The sequence below is a fragment of the Nansenia antarctica genome (genome assembly GCF_963989245.1).
Source record: "Nansenia antarctica genome assembly, chromosome: 6".
NCBI classification, from domain to species: domain Eukaryota; kingdom Metazoa; phylum Chordata; class Actinopteri; order Argentiniformes; family Microstomatidae; genus Nansenia; species Nansenia antarctica.
Window position 1 is genome coordinate 67,103,063 of NC_137676.1, and position 17,199 is coordinate 67,120,261.

At 49.6% G+C, this 17,199-nt stretch overlaps 1 protein-coding gene across 1 annotated transcript; it reads left to right on the forward strand.

The window, feature by feature from the left end:
• Nucleotides 1–1,880: 1,880 nt before the first annotated feature.
• ankrd49 (ankyrin repeat domain 49) lies at nt 1,881–16,754 on the forward strand (the record flags this gene model as incomplete). Its single annotated transcript, XM_080534007.1, has 2 exons — nt 1,881–2,132; nt 15,969–16,754. 2 exons carry the CDS (start codon nt 1,881–1,883, stop codon nt 16,446–16,448), a joined length of 732 nt encoding a protein of 243 aa, XP_080390133.1. The 3' UTR covers nt 16,449–16,754.
• Nucleotides 16,755–17,199: the final 445 nt, after the last annotated feature.

Here is a 17,199-nt window from a genome sequence, read left to right on the forward strand (position 1 = left end):
CCCTCTCTCTCCTTGTCCCTCTCTCTCTCCTTGTCCCTCTCTCTCTCCTTGTCCCTCTCTCTCCTTGTCCCTCTCTCTCCTTGTCTCTCTCTCTCCTTGTCCCCCTCTCTCCTTGTCCCTCTCTCTCCTTGTCTCTCTCTCTCTCCTTGTCCCTCTCTGTCTTTGTCCCTCTCTCTCCTTGTCCCTCTCTCTCCTTGTCCCTCTCTCTCCTTGTCCCTCTCTCTCCTTGTCCCTCTCTGTCATTGTCTCTCTCTCTCCTTGTCCCTCTCTCTCCTTGTCCCTCTCTGTCCTTGTCCCTCTCTGTCCTTGTCCCTCTCTCTCTCCTTGTCCCTCTCTCTCCTTGTCCCTCTCTCTCCTTGTCCCTCTCTGTCCTTGTCTCTCTCTCTCCTTGTCCCTCTCTCTCCTTGTCTCTCTCTCTCCTTGTCCCTCTCTCTCTCCTTGTCCCTCTCTCTCCTTGTCCCTCTCTCTCCTTGTCCCTCTCTGTCCTTGTCCCTCTCTCTCCTTGTCCCTCTCTGTCCTTGTCCCTCTCTCTCCTTGTCTCTCTCTCTCCTTGTCCCTCTCTCTCTCCTTGTCCCTCTCTCTCCTTGTCCCCCTCTCTCCTTGTCCCTCTCTGTCCTTGTCCCTCTCTCCTTGTCCCTCTCTGTCCTTGTCCCTCTCTCTCCTTGTCCCTTTCTCTCTCTCCTTGTCCCCCTCTCTCTCCTTGTCCCTCTCTCTCTCCTTGTCCCTCTCTCTCCTTGTCCCTCTCTCTCCTTGTCCCTCTCTCTCTCCTTGTCCCTCTCTCTCCTTGTCCCTCTCTCTCCTTGTCCCTCTCTCTCTCCTTGTCCCTCTCTCTCCTTGTCCCTCTCTCTCCTTGTCCCTCTCTCTCCTTGTCCCTCTCTCTCCTTGTCCCTCTCTCTCTCCTTGTCCCTCTCTCTCCTTGTCCCTCTCTCTCCTTGTCCCTCTCTCTCCTTGTCCCTCTCTCTCCTTGTCCCTCTCTCTCTCCTTGTCCCTCTCTCTCCTTGTCCCTCTCTCTCTCCTTGTCCCTCTCTCTCTCCTTGTCCCTCTCTCTCCTTGTCCCTCTCTCTCCTTGTCTCTCTCTCTCCGTGTCCCTCTCTCTGTCCTTGTCCCTCTCTCTCCTTGTCCCTCTCTCTCCTTGTCCCTCTCTCTCCTTGTCCCTCTCTCTGTCCTTGTCCCTCTCTCTCCTTGTCCCTCTCTCTCTCCTTGTCCCTCTCTCTCCTTGTCCCTCTCTCTCCTTGTCTCTCTCTCTCTCCTTGTCCCTCTCTGTCCTTGTCCCTCTCTCTCCTTGTCCCTCTCTCTCCTTGTCCCTCTCTGTCCTTGTCCCTCTCTCTCCTTGCCCCTCTCTCCTTTTCCCTCTCTCTTTTTGGTCAAATATTCTTTCCAGTTCAAGATTTAAGATGTATTTATTTATAGTTTATTTGTCAATCCGGTTATGTACAATCGTGTGAGATACTTTCGCTGGGGGCTCCACCTAGGGTGCATATAAACGTCTAATAAATAACCTAGACATAGAATAGAGGCAATTAACAAAATATAAGAGGCAAAGGAAAATATATAACAAAACCATCGAATTCTGTACACTCAAGGTACGAAAACAATACACTCAAGATATACATTTAGATTAGAAGAATGTTGCACAGGAGTTGGATAGCACTTGTTTATGTGACAGGGTCTGGTAAACAGTACTGAGTACTCAGTAGGGCAATGTCATTTTTCAGTTTTCCAGATTATGAAAGTGCAAGCTTTCAAATGATGTGTCATACATTGAAATATGACAATAGTTGGAAAAGTTATGCTTATTTGAATGTTGGTATGACGGTTGATCCTTTTTATTCTTTTTCTTGAGGGGTTATTTGACTCTTTCGGCCCTCTCCTTCCTCAGGATGGAGTTCCCAGAGGGCTTTAACCAGCTGGAGCTGCTCAACACCCACGGACACCTGATCCCCCGCGGAGCACACAGCCTGTGGCCGGAGGAGAGGGAGAGGGAGGGGGAGGGACAGGGGGGGGAGGAGGAGGAGGAGGAAGAAGAGGAGGAGGAAGAGGAGGAGCGCAGTGAGGAGTGGTGTCAACAGAAGGAGGAGAGACTCCGGGAGAGACCTCAGGAGCTCATGCTGTGGGCGGCGGAGAACAACCGCGTGAGTGTGAACCCACAAACGTACACCTGCTCGCAGACACGCACACACACACACACACACACTCACTCACTCACTCACTCACTCACTCACTCACTCACTCACTCACTCACTCACTCACTCACTCTCACACACACACACACAGGGCAGCTGTGGCTTAGGAGGTAGAGCCGGCGTCTAATGATCGCAAGGTCAGCAGTTCTGCGGTTCAAACCCCGGCTGACCATGTGTCGAGGTGTCCTTGAGCAAGGCACTGAACCCCAAATTATTCCAGGGTCGCTGTCTATGGCGGACCCCTTGCCTAGAGCATAAAAAAACTAATTCCAACAATTGACTGATAAGTTGATTGCATGGCAATAAAACTATTATTATTATTATTAATAAACACACACACACACACTTGCTCACATACACACACACACACACACACACACACACACACACAGTGAATGGTTTGGCATTTGTAACAAAGCGCAAGAATGTGTGATAAAAAGAGTCCAATCTCTGTAACACAGAAGAGGCTTCATGCATGTACAATAAGTCCCCATAATGATTTACAGAAAGAAAAGTGGCTTGGACAAGCATGTTTTGGTCTCAAACGGAAAGCGAGCATTGTTACGAAAAAAGTTTTAGCTTCCTCACAAGATTATCCATATGAATTTATAGGACATCTTATCGTCCAGCCATATAAATGTTTACATTTTAACCATTTAGCAGGCGCTTTTAATCGAAGCGACATGCAGTTAGATCTTACAGGGACAGTCTCCCTGGAGTAACTTAACTTAGGGTTCAATGCCTTACTCAAGAGCACACTAATGGTGGCGGTGTTCCCGGTGTTGACCTCATGACCATATACCTAGGCGTTTATAATAATAATAATAATAATAATATCTTAGATTTATATAGCGCCTTTCTCAGACCCAAGGACGCTTAATAGGTATTTCTTATTTATAGGATGCCATCTACACCCACGAATGCGTGGCTTCATAAGACAACTCAAATGTCATTGTGAAGTTTGCGGACGACACAGCCGTTTTGGGGCTGATCTCCCACGGCGATGAGTTGACCTACGGGGAAGAGGTGACCGCACTGGAACAGTGGTGCAAGGACGACCACCTCTCTAATGATCGCAAGGTCAGCAGTTCTGCGGTTCAAACCCCGGCTGACCATGTGTCGAGGTGTCCTTGAGCAAGGCACTGAACCCCAAAGGACGACCACCTCTCTCTGAACGTCCTCAAGACCAAGGAGGACATTGTGCATTACAGGAGGGGAGAGCACGCACACCCCAAGACAGTGGATAAATTCAACAAGGGGAAAATGAATTCCCAAGTTTCTCAAGGTATCCTACAGGATAAGGTCAGGGTGGCTGTCTGCCAGCTGAAGCTCAGTAGACGTTGGGTGATGCAGCAGGACACTGACCCTAAACATGGAAGTAAATCTACTACAGAATGGCTTTTTAAAAAGAAAAAAATATATATATGCCTTTTGGAGTGGCACAGTCAGAGCCCAGACCTTAAGAGATGCTGTGGAATGACCTCAAGAGAGGCGTTTACACCAGACATCCTAAGAATATGGCTGAGCTGATGCAGTTCTGGAAGGAAGAATGGTCCAAAATTCTGGTGCAGGTCGGATCCACAGGTCGGATCCGCAGCTACGGACGCTGTTGTGAAGGCCCACAGTTTTAGAGCCAGTTTTAGTTTCCCCGAAATCAGCCCTTCTGCCCCAGTTATTTACTTTGTTATTTTCTATACTATTAATATACGTTTTATGAAGTGTATGTATTATTCTTGTAATGTTTATGCATATGTTTGATGACGTAGTATCCGGGGTGTGTCCGTGACCCGGATGCTACGTTCGGTGGTGTATATATAAGAAACGGAAGTAGTCCGCGAGTCAGTGTGTGGTGAGCAGCAGAACGAGAGAGACCAAATGAGAGAGAGAGTAACGCGAAGTCAATGCAAGATGGCGGATTCAGTACGACGCACACCGTGCAGAAGCTGAGGACGCTAGGAAAGCGATTATTGAGTGTACCAGTGTAGCCCGTTTAGTTGTGTTCCCGTTGGACCGCCTTGCCAACAGCCGGCTGTTCAACGTTGGACCAAGCGAGACGCCAGCTGGACATAATCGTCGCCTCCACGAGCGAACACTGACTCCAGCGGAGCTTCGACGCGGACCATCGGACTTGGGCCCTTCACCTCGTGGTAGACCACGAAGACGGCCCTTTCCCTCCGTGTTGCTACGTCACCCCCCCCTTTCGTCGGCTAACTTCATCGACGCACATGCCATTCAACCAGGCCTCAACGCACACCACAGCCCTGGACTATCAGCCTGTTCAGGCCAGAGACTATCAGTGAGTGATTGAGTGTGTGTGTGGCCGGCCGGGAGGGAATGTATATATGGGGATGTATACAACCGTCATGTAAATAAATGTGTTGTTCATATGTAATACCGTGTGTTAGTTGTTTGTAGTTCCAATGCTAATGCTAATTGTATGCTAATGCTAGTTGTTTGAATGCTAACGGCTAATGCTAATGCTAGTTGTTTGAATGCTAACGGATAATGCTAATGCTAGTTCCCATGCTAATGCTAACGATATTAACTGCTAGTCTAACGGTTTGCTGGCGCCCCCTGCCTGTATCCTCCTATACTGCCTATTTAGCTCCATTAGTTAGATAACCAGCCCCTTCCTAAATTATACAGTCCTTTTCAGCTACTCCCTGGTTACAATTGGTCCTTCGAGCCGGATTGGTAGTGTAGTGATAGCATGGCTGAGCGCAGCCAACCAGACCAGACAGTTACCCCCCCTTCTCCGCCCCCTGAGCCAGAGCCACGACCACAGAGAGTCCCGCGGTTGCCTCCGAGGTTACAGGAGTATGAGCTTGAGCTCGAAAGCTCACTGAGTGGTAGCGAGGAGCGCACCCCACGGGATACAGTGGTCGGAGAGGCCGAGGTGTCCGCCGGCGCGCGGGTGGCTAGCACTGAGACAGCCCTCAAAGAGCACCAGCCTGAGGATGAGATGGCAGAACCGCAGGGTTTTGCCGTGGAAACGGAAGAACAGGAAGGAGAGGCCCGGTCCGACAGCGCCTGCGGGCGGAAGAGGGAGGGCCTCAGCCTTAACGATCTGCCTCCCAGTATGGCGCGCTCGAGACCTAGCTCCTGCCGCTCAGTGGCTTCCTACCGGTCCAGGGCTTCCGTGGGCAGTTCTGCCTCTGGGGCGGATAGCCTGCACTCCAGAGGGAGTAGTGCCGCGCTGTCCGAATGTATGCGCCAACAGGCCGAGATGGCGTTAGAGCGGGAGCGCCAACAGGCCGAGATGGCGTTAGAGCGGGAGCGCCAACAGGCTGAGACGGCGTTAGAGCGGGAACGACTCCAGTTCGAGCGTGAACGCCTCCAGCGCCAGGAGGCGCTAGAACGCGAACGCCTCCAGATGAACGGAGCGGAACGCGCGGCGGAGAGACAGCGCCAGGAGGCGCTAGAACGTGAACGCTTCCAGATGGAGCGCGACCGCCTCCAGACGGAGAGGCAGCGCCAGGAGGCGCTAGAACGTGAACGCCTCCAGATGAACGGAGCGGAACGTGCGGCGGAGAGACAGCGCCAGGAGGCGTTAGAGAGGGAACGCATCCAGTACGAGCGCGAGCGCCTCCAGATGGAGGGGGCGGAACGCGCGGCGGAGAGACAGATGGAGGGGGCGGAACGCGCGGCGGAGAGGCAGATGGCGAGAGAGCAACTGCACGCAGAGAAGATGGAGGAAATGATGCAGACCATGCGCGACGTGTGCATCAGCAGAACTCCGTCGGCTCGTAGCTCCAGAGCATCATCCGCACGGCCCTCTCGAGTGCCATCTCCTGAACCCCCCGCCGATGGCTCCATGACCCCCGCCATGACTGTCCAACTACAGGCCCAGCTGACCACCTGGAAGGAAGAGGACCAGGGACCCGACCGCTACGCGGCCCAGAGGGAGCCAGCGTCGCTGCCCGGGAGGGGAGCCATCCCCCAAGAGCGTAGCACACCTCTAGGTCCTCCAGTGCACCAAAATGCATGCCGGCCGGACACCCAGACCGTCACTCCAGCACCGATGATCCACTACAGGATGTTCCCCCAGGTGGAGGGACCCAAGTTCCCCTTCTTCAAGGACGAGGACAGGAGCCAGTATGTGGAGCTACGCATCTGCCTAGACACGCTCTTGGACAACTCCTGCTCAGAGTCCTACAAATATGCGATTCTCCTTCAGCATGTGAGGAACCCCAGAGCCCACAACATGGTACTGGCCCATGCCTCCGCACCGACACCTTACACCAGAGCGCTCGCTGACTTGGATGCCCGCTACGGTCGTCCCTGGAACCACGCCCTTGCTGAACTGCAAGCCCTCGAACAGCAGGCCCCCATCAAGGATGACCGGGCGCTGGATGACTTCGCGCTCCGCGTGCACACCTTGGTTGGAATGCTGAAGACGCAGGGCCCAGCTGGCGCCAGCGAGATCAACAGCACCTCCAACGTAGAGCGGCTGCTCCGCAAGATCCCACGCTTCCGGCAGGAGAGGTTCCGGCGACAGCAGCGCGTTCGTAACCCCGGGAAGTTGGGTCTGAGCATGGCTGCCTTCGCGGAGTTCCTACTGGAGGAAGTGCATGACACCAACGTAGACGCCATGGGTTACGCTGAGCCGAAGAAGGAGAGGGAGAAGGGAGACCGCTGGGACCGGCCGAGCTCGAACAGAGGACGCCCAGTAGGAGTGCTGCACACGGAGGAGGAGCCTCGGAGAGAGAGGAAAGCCCGACCTGAGGGAAAGGATTCCTCTCAACCCCCTCAAAAGGGACGGAGAGGTCCACCGCCATGTCCGTACTGCACCAGCGAGCACTGGTTCAATGAGTGCAGTGACTTCAACAACCTGAGTACCGAGGACAAGCAGAGGTGGCTCGAGGAGAACCAGAGGTGCTGGAACTGTGGGCGCGACCACCTGGCGAAGAACTGCACCTTGAGGAGGAAGTGCAACCGCTGTGAGGAGGTCCACCTCCATATCCTACACGAGGTCTCCCTCGCCAGGTCCACGGAGGGCAACAGAAGCCCTAGGTCCGGTCGCGCACCGGAAGAGGAAACCCCTGTCTACTACCTAGACTCGCCACAGAGCAGCGGCTCCAAGGTTCTACTGAAGGTGGTGAAGGTCCGACTTCACCACAACAACGCTGTGTACGACACGTACGCCGTTCTAGACGACGGGTCGGAACGGACCATCCTTCTCCAGGGGGCAGTGCGCCAGTTGGGGCTCCAAGGGACTGCGGAGAAGCTGACTCTGCGCACGATACGTCGCGACCTTAAAGAGGTCACCGGGGCGAGAATCAACTTCTCTATCTCCCCGGCGGGGCGGCCGTCGGATAGACATCGGCTTCAGAATGTCTTCACCGCCGACCAGCTAGCGCTCTCCCGCTACGACTACCCCCTGGAGAGGTTACGCGCAAGATATCCCCACCTACGGCGAGTAGACCTACATCCGATAGAAGGAGCGGAGCCAACCCTTCTCATCGGCTCGGACAACGCTGAACTGATCGTGTCGCTCCGTCCTCCGCTGAGAGGACCACGAGGCTGCCCGATGGCTGTTAAGACTGCGCTTGGGTGGGCCCTCCAAGGCGCTACCGAGTGGAGAGAGAGGGACGGGAGAGCTACGTCATCCCTCCATGTCCGAACCGAAGAAGCAAACCAACCAACCGGACCGCCTGGAGGGGAATCTATTGCTGCCAGTGCACCTGGAACAGTTAGTACCACAAATGGTTCACCACAGGATGACCAACCAAAGAAGAAGTCTCTGTGGACAGAGCATAAGTCTGACACGGGAAAGCCTTACTACTACAACTCCCAGACTAAGGAGTCCCGGTGGTGGCGCTACCGTGCCATGGCGGCAACAGCTGTTGCCGAGGAACACCTGCAGGTGGCCATGCACCCTCACGTGGCCGAGGTCAGCATTGACGCACCCGTCAACTCCGTCGAGTACACGTCAGCCATGAAAGTCTCAGCCAGTATCGTAGACGCCTCCAAGGAGGAAAGGCCGGAGTTGGCGAAGAAAACGTACAAGTGGAACCCAAAAGAGGAGGCCAAGCAGGCCTTCAAAGAGCTTCTGGAGGAGGATGGTGGTTCATCCGACGCGTCATGGGAGCAAACCATGAGAATGATCATCAACGACCCACGCTACAGCGCCCTGCCCAAGCTGAGTGAGAAGAAGCAAGCGTTTAAGGCCTACAAGGCTAAGAAGGAGAAGGAACAAGCCAAGCAGCTCAGGAAGAGGAACTGGGAGGCGCTGAAGAGCATTCTGGACCACATGGCCAACGTCACCTACTGCACCACCTGGTCCGAGGCCCAGCAGTACCTGCTGGACGACCCCACCTTCGCTGAGTACGAGGAGCTGGAGAACATGGACCAGGAAGACGCTCTGATCTGCTTCGAGGAGCACATCCGCGCCCTGGAGAAGGAGGAGAAGCAGAAGACTCTGCTGAGGGAGAGAGACCACTTGTCCGAAGGTGCCGTGGTACTGGTGATCGACCAGTCCCTTCCACGCGCCGCCTGGCAGACAGGCAGAGTGGTCGACACTATCACCTCCTACTTCACGCTGCTAGAGCAGCCTAGCCAGTGTGCCTTCTTAGTTAACTGAAACCGAGGGTTTCATGGGGCGGCTGTTGTGAAGGCCCACAGTTTTAGAGCCAGTTTTAGTTTCCCCGAAATCAGCCCTTCTGCCCCAGTTATTTACTTTGTTATTTTCTATACTATTAATATACGTTTTATGAAGTGTATGTATTATTCTTGTAATGTTTATGCATATGTTTGATGACGTAGTATCCGGGGTGTGTCCGTGACCCGGATGCTACGTTCGGTGGTGTATATATAAGAAACGGAAGTAGTCCGCGAGTCAGTGTGTGGTGAGCAGCAGAACGAGAGAGACCAAATGAGAGAGAGAGTAACGCGAAGTCAATGCAAGATGGCGGATTCAGTACGACGCACACCGTGCAGAAGCTGAGGACGCTAGGAAAGCGATTATTGAGTGTACCAGTGTAGCCCGTTTAGTTGTGTTCCCGTTGGACCGCCTTGCCAACAGCCGGCTGTTCAACGTTGGACCAAGCGAGACGCCAGCTGGACATAATCGTCGCCTCCACGAGCGAACACTGACTCCAGCGGAGCTTCGACGCGGACCATCGGACTTGGGCCCTTCACCTCGTGGTAGACCACGAAGACGGCCCTTTCCCTCCGTGTTGCTACGTCACCCCCCCCTTTCGTCGGCTAACTTCATCGACGCACATGCCATTCAACCAGGCCTCAACGCACACCACAGCCCTGGACTATCAGCCTGTTCAGGCCAGAGACTATCAGTGAGTGATTGAGTGTGTGTGTGGCCGGCCGGGAGGGAATGTATATATGGGGATGTATACAACCGTCATGTAAATAAATGTGTTGTTCATATGTAATACCGTGTGTTAGTTGTTTGTAGTTCCAATGCTAATGCTAATTGTATGCTAATGCTAGTTGTTTGAATGCTAACGGCTAATGCTAATGCTAGTTGTTTGAATGCTAACGGCTAATGCTAATGCTAGTTCCCATGCTAATGCTAACGATATTAACTGCTAGTCTAACGGTTTGCTGGCGCCCCCTGCCTGTATCCTCCTATACTGCCTATTTAGCTCCATTAGTTAGATAACCAGCCCCTTCCTAAATTATACAGTCCTTTTCAGCTACTCCCTGGTTACAGACGCGCTTGCTTGCGGTTATTGCTGCCAAAGGAGTTTTGACCAGTTATTAAATCCAAGGATTCACTTTCTTTTTCCACTAGCACTGTGAATGTTCAATCGGTGGGTTCAATAAAGACATGAATGATTATACTTGTTTGTGTGTGATTAGCTTAAGCACACTGTGTTTGTCTATATACAGGTGCATGTCAATACATTAGAATATCATGGAAAAGTTCATTACTTTCCGTAAGTGTATTCAAAAAGTGAAACTTTCAGATTCATTACACATGAAGTGAAATATTTCAAGCCTTTTTTGTTTTAATGTTGATGATTACAGCTTACAGCTCATGACAAATCCAGTATCTCAAAATATTAGGACATTACAAGACCAATCAAAATGTTTTATAAAATATAGGATATAATACAGAAATGTCAACCTGTCGAAGTATGTTAATTAATGCACTCAATACCTGGTCTGGGCTCCTTTTGCACAAATTACTGCATCAATGTGGTGTGGCATGGAGGCAATCAGCCTGTGGCACTGCTGAGGTGTTATGGAAGCCCAGGACCAAGTATTGAGTGAATAAATTAACATAATTAATTAATTAACCTTTTCAGAAGGTCTGTTTCCTTTTTTAAATTGGTATTATGTAATATTGTACTATTTTGAGATACTGGATTTTGGATTTTCATGAGCTGTAAGCCATAATCATCTACATAAAAAAAGGCTATTTCACTTCATGTGTAATGAATCTAGAATATATAAAAGTTTCACTTTTTATATTCAATTACGGAAAATAATGAAGTAAATAATGACTTTAGACGATCAGATCACATTTTATGACCACACACGCACACGCACACGCACACACACCAATTAATGCAGAAAACCTTGGTAATTCCAGGATTCAACCAGGGTTCACATACTTTTTCTTGCCACTGTATATGTATGTATACGCCATTTAGCAGATGATTTAATGACAATACAGTCCGTTGACATACCGTGACGTTAGAATTATACGGTTCTATCTACATTTTTGTCAAAATTGTTTTTTTTACATAATCTGATCCATTAGGTGTTTATTAATGCCTGTGTGGTGTTATTTTTAAAATGTTGACCTTTTTGAGTTAGTAATTAATAAAATACAAAGGTTCCATCTCATAAAACATAATGGAATGTAAAAACTTTGACGCTCAATATCTCTGAACTACCCTAAACGGAGATAGAACCTTAATTAATTCTAAGCTCACCATACATCTCCATACAGTATGTTGACGTACATAAAAAGAATGTAAGCATAATGGGACTCAGTGGGAGCTTCAACATAATCACACCTCCATCTCGCTCAAGGACGTGTACATGACGTGTACTTGACACTGTCACCTTCCTCTCTCATCTTAGCAGCTCTGCAGGAAACTGTCAGTCAGCCTGTGAGGCTCATTACAGCTCTCTCCAGATCTCTTATTATGTTCTCTGTGTCCGTGTCAAGCTGCTCCAGGTCCGCGACACCAATGAATGCAGCCAGAGATTGGATTTTACTGTCAGTTATTTTATTTTTTTATTTTATCTTAGTGTACCGGTAATCATTCAATTAGATAAATACCATGCAAAAACAATGCATTGGTTGTGTTTAGTCATGACTTAAGAATCATTGGAATACTGTAGGGATATTCTATAATATTGCTTGCATATTGAATATAACATTCACAAATATAATAGATTTGACTGTACATACTGTATACTGTGAAAAGAAACACAGCATAATGCTAAATGTTATTTTAGATTGATACGGTACAAGTAAGAGCTGAAAGCATGTGTGTTTTGTAAAAATCTAAAATAAAAAGGTACGCTTCATACATGAAGACTCGTGGTCTAATATGTGACAGACGGACCATGTAGACTTATTCAGAAAAATGTAAATACATTTCAGTGTTGTTGAAAATCAATGACACACTTGCTATGCAAAACATTGCAATGCAATGGATTTGATAAGTAATCCCCACTACTACCTAGTTAGTGTACATAGGGTAGTGGAGATTACTCACTGAATCTATTGCATTGCAATATTTTGGCTTGACTAGAGAGTGTGTCCTTGATTTTCAACAACGTTGACATTTATTTTGATTGTTCTGAATAAAAGTCAGAACATTTTGATTGGTTGGCGACTTGTTCCCGGTTTCACCAACTGATGTCACACATGCACCTTTACTCACCTGCATTGGTTGACTCGCATTGGTGCTCGTAGTGTTAATCTATGATAGTGAATGGTGATGACAATAAACAGTAAGATAAACAATGAGCTGCTATTTTAAAAATACTTTATTTCAATTAAAACATTGACACATTGAATCAAGGGATGTGTTTCATCACTGTCTTGTCTTTAGCTTTCAATGGCAATTTTGTGTGCGTGTGTGCGTGCGTGGTGCTGCCTTGTGTGTGTGGGTGTGGGTGTTATTTATTAAACAGTCTTATGGCCTGAGGAAAAAAGCTGTTCTTCAGTCTGTTTGTGTGTGACCATAGGCTCCTGTACCTCCTGCCCGAGGGTAGTGTGTGTGTGTGTGTGTGTGTGTGTGTGTGTGTGTGTGTGTGTGTGTGTGTGTGTGTGTGTGTGTGTGTGTGGGTGTGTGTGTGTGTGTGTGTGGGTGTGCTGGGTCCTTCATGACCTTCAGGGACGTCCTGAGGCACCGCTGTTTGTATACTTCCTGCAGGCTGGGCAGCTCAGACTGGGCCGTACGCACCACCCTTCCCAGCGCCTTACGGTCCTGGCTGGTGCAGCTGCCACACCAGGGGGTGAAGCAGCTCGTCAGGAGGCTCTCTATGGTGTCACGGAAGAAGTCTTTGGGGACTTGAGGCCTCACGCCAAAGTTCTTTAGAAGTCAGAAGCCGTACTTGTTCCCGTTGGTAAAAAAAACGCTGTACAATCGCTTTTGGGGCCTTCTTTACAACACTTTCGGTGTGGCTGGCCCATGTCAGGTCTTTATGAATGTTTACGCCAAGGTATTTGAATTTGTCCACTGTCTCCACCTCTGAGTCGTTAAGGGTGATTGGGGTGATTGGGGTGTGCGTACTCCTCCCACCCCCCTCCTGTAATCCACAACCATCCAAACCATTTAGACAACAGAACCCAATAAAGAGAACCCCCAGCAGAGAGGACCAAGTTTAGCCAGAGGTCCATATCCCATATCCCATATCCCTTCTCTGGGCTCCTCTACCATGAAACACACACTTCCTCTGAGAAGACACACCTCATGTTGTTCTGGTGGGGAGCTACGGAAGCTTGGAGGTAAAAATACACTATTAGTTAGCTAAAATGCAAAAAGGTCGTCAACAAATCAGTAAGTTGAATTGAGCGAAATAACAACAACAAACTAAGAAAGTTTGCCATCACAGTTCAAGATTCAAGATTGCTTTATTGTCTGTCACAGAGTGACAGAAATTCTCCTTTGACAGGCTTTGTGCAGTTCATGAATACGGTATCCACATTAAAAACACACATATGTCACATACATACAATAAAAACAGACAGATATAACAGTGTTTATAAAATGTAGTGCCTATTAAAAAAGTCTAGTCATTTAAAAATAATAGTAAGAAAAACAGTGTGCTTCCTATTTTAAAATGTTCAGGGCGGTGGTTGCAGTGGGAATGAATGATTTTTTTATATGTGTTTTTGTGATGTGATTGTTGATGTGATTATCTTCACCGGTGCTTCAGGAGTTTAATTATGTATCGCTCATTCTTCTGAAACAGCATATGGAGGAATAATAATAATCTTAACGCAAGGATAATAGTTCATGGCATTTTGGAATTAATATCTTACAAATTAATATCGTACACCTCTGCAAATCAGAGTCCCTATAAAAACAAACATTAATTCCAAAATGACATAGACTATTAACCTTGCATTAATATGGAATCAATTCAACTCCGCAGTGTCAAAACATTTAATAGAACATTCCTCCTTCTCCTAGCACGACGACTGCCAATGGCTCCAGGCCTGATTATAGATTATTATACTTTTACTTATTAACTAGCCCCTGGCCTAGTTTACATAACCACTGTTAGATTTGATCAATATTTCTATTCATTATATATCCATTGTGTATTCATCATTAGGAAACTTATGACAGCCAAGAATCTTGGTTTGACCCTCGACAACCACTTATCCTGTGCGGCGTTGAGTACTGCAACGCACTCCTGGCCGAGCTCCCCGCCTCCGCCATCAGACCTCTGCAGCTCATCCAGAATGCTGCTGACGTTTAGTGTTTCAACCTTCCCAATTTCTCTCATGTTAGGCCTACTGGCTCCACCGCCTCTTAAGTGATTTTGATTTGATTTGATTAATTCATGCTTGCAGTGGAGCCAAGGCCCCACTGAAAAACTGAAGAGAGATAATTTATACATGACAAAAAATATTAGTAGCGTACACAACAATTTTAAGGTAAAAAATATTTCAAGGCAGCAAAGCAAGGGCAGGTAGCAGTCATGGTAGCCATGCTGTGTTTTTTGTGGGTCTAGATACTGTCATTGTACAGCCTAACTGCAGTATGAAGGGTTGAGTTTTTCAGCCTGCTGGTCTTGGCCTTTGGTTCAGCCAGCTTGTGCTGGTTCCTCAGTGTCCTGGCAGTGCAGCTGCCTCGTGTTGGAGGTAGCAGGTCATGCAGAGGGTGTTGCTCGTCATGCATGTTTCCTGACCAGCTTCACTGCAGCCTCCTCCCTCCTGGTCTGGAGTGATGGTAGGGGTTGTGAGATCTCACCAGCTCTCCTTCGGATGATTCTGCAGGCACGTGTCTGGACTCGCTCTAGCTCAGCCTGTTGTTTTTTTTAGAGCAGCCCACCAAGAGCACTGAGCTGTATTCCAGACACGGCCTGATGAGAGTGGTGTAGATGGGGATGAGGTCATCCGCAGGTAGACCGTGTCTTGCCGTGAACGTGATAGTGCAGCCGCTTGGAGGCAGTCGTTGGATGCGGCAGTCGTGCTACCCGGTCATGGGTCTTCACTATACTGGCACCCGCTGGTAGAAAAGAGCTTCCCACTGCTGTTTACATTTACATTTTACATTGCTGGCAGGACTGCAAGGGACTGTCGCTCCCTATCTTCCGCCGTAGACTGAAGACCAATCTCTTCAGGCTACACCTGAACTGTCCCTTCTGAGACATCTACTACCCCTGCTGTGTAAAATAATTCCTCCTTCTTCTAGCACGACGACTGCCACTGTCTCCAGCCCTGAGCAAAGATTACTTTACATAACTAGCTCCTGGCCTTAGTTTTGAGTGAAAAAGGCCATTAGATTTGATCAATATTTCTATTCATCAAAAGGTAACTTAGAAATGTGGTGGAATACAAGTACCCAGGGTCACGCTACAGAAAACTGCATTCCAAGACAATCCTATAGACAAGCACTATAGGCCTATACAAATCATTACTTTCCGAGGGCACTGTAGATGTTCCATTACATTCCAAGCATCCTCCGTCCTCCGATTTCTACCTCCACCAGCTTCTACTGATTAGCTGTAACTTTGCGAACAGAAAAGAGAATTTTGTCAGTTTTACCATTCCTGTCTGCAAGGCAGTGAACCCACTTTGATAGAATGTGTGCGCCTGGCTGATTGCCTTAGTTAACATTATAATTAATGAGCTGTGAGGACCTAATTACAGCGTCTTAATTTGAATGTGTCACCGTTTTGCATGCTGATTTAGGCTACTGATTCAGGGTGGAAGAACACAGCTAGGCAGTGTTAGGCATAAACGTTGTGTGTGTGTGTGTACCAAACTTACTCTCTTACTTTAGTTTTAGTTCAAGATCTCTCTAGCTGAGATCTCTGTCTCTCAGAGTTTGCCTGTTAAAAACTGGTTGGTGGTTTCGGAGTTGGGTGGATTATATTGGTGGGAACCTTCTGTTTGGCTTCCCCATGCACCGTTTGACTGTGTGGTTGTTTCATGTTCAGGTACTCACTCACACTCTCTCTCTCTCTCTCTCACTCTCTCTGCTCTCTCTCTCTACGCTCCCTCTCTCTTTGCACTCACTCTCTCTCTCTATCTCTCTCTCTTCTCTCTCTCTCTCTCTCTCTCTCCGCTTTCACTCTCTCTCTCTCCGCTCTCACTCTCTCCGCTCTCTCTCTCTCTCTCAGTTGTCGACGGTCCAGAGGTTGTTGTCAGCCGACCCCTCGTTGGCGCGTTGCCGCGACGACGACGGTTACACCCCGCTGCACCGCGCGGCGTACGGCGGCCACGTCTCCATGGCGATGCTCCTGCTGGCGGCGGGGGCCGAGCTGAACCCCCGCACGACGGACGGCTGGACGCCCCTGCACAGCGCCTGCCGGTGGGGCCGCGTCGCCATGGCGACCCTGCTGCTGCAGCGGCCGGGGGCGGAGCTGAACGCACAGACCGACGGCGGCCTCACGCCGCTCCACCTGGCCGCTGCCCACACAGGCCACCGGCCGCTCGACTCCGCCCACATGCTGGAGCTCCTCCTCTCCCAGCGCCGGCTGAAGGCGGGGCTCCGTAGCCGCAGCGGGGAGACGGCCGGCGAGGTCGCCCGGCGCAGCGGGCCGCATCACTTCCTGTTTGAGATGGTGGAGGACTGTAACAGCGTGCTGCCACCCAGCTGAACTCTTCTGAAGTGCTCTGACCTCTCCCTCCCTCCCTCTCCTCCCAACATCCATCCCCTCCCTCCCTCCCCTGCCCCCTTCCATGCCTGAACTTCTCCTCCCCTCCCTCTCCCTCTCCCCTTCCTCCCTCCCCACTCAGTAACTTGCCTTCCATGCCTGATCTCTGAAGAACCCTGTGATTGACGTCTAGGCCTACCTGTTCTTATGGAAACTCTAGAGCCACTGTGCCGCCTATGTGGGGTTTATGTTAGCCGGCTTTTAGCCGATACAAAAATAAAATTGTTGCCTGCCAAATAGCCCAAGAGGGGGAAAAAAAAAGAAAGAGACCCAAACCGACCCGTGGGTAGTCAAACCCGAACCCAAACGAACCCATGGACAAAGACACCCAAAACCTGACGGGTCAGGTTGTAACCCTGATCATTTTTCACCAGTATCTATAGGCCTACCTTTTGGTGAACAGGCCTTCTTGCTCCCCTGTTTAACATGAGCTCTGTTGATGAGGTAGCCTGCCGGTAATCATGCCATTGGCTGTCATTGCATGATACAGGCGACAGATGTATGCTTGGCGTAATTTGATGTCTCCACTCTTCAGAGCTCCCTGCCTGGAGATAGATTACCTCAACATGCTAGGGAGCCATGACCAATCAAACCCCCCTGTAGGTGGTCTGGTGACTCTGCGTGTAGTTAAAAGACACTGAGTGGGTGTGAGGCACGGTGTGTGGGTGTGTTCATCTCCTAGCCGACGCACACA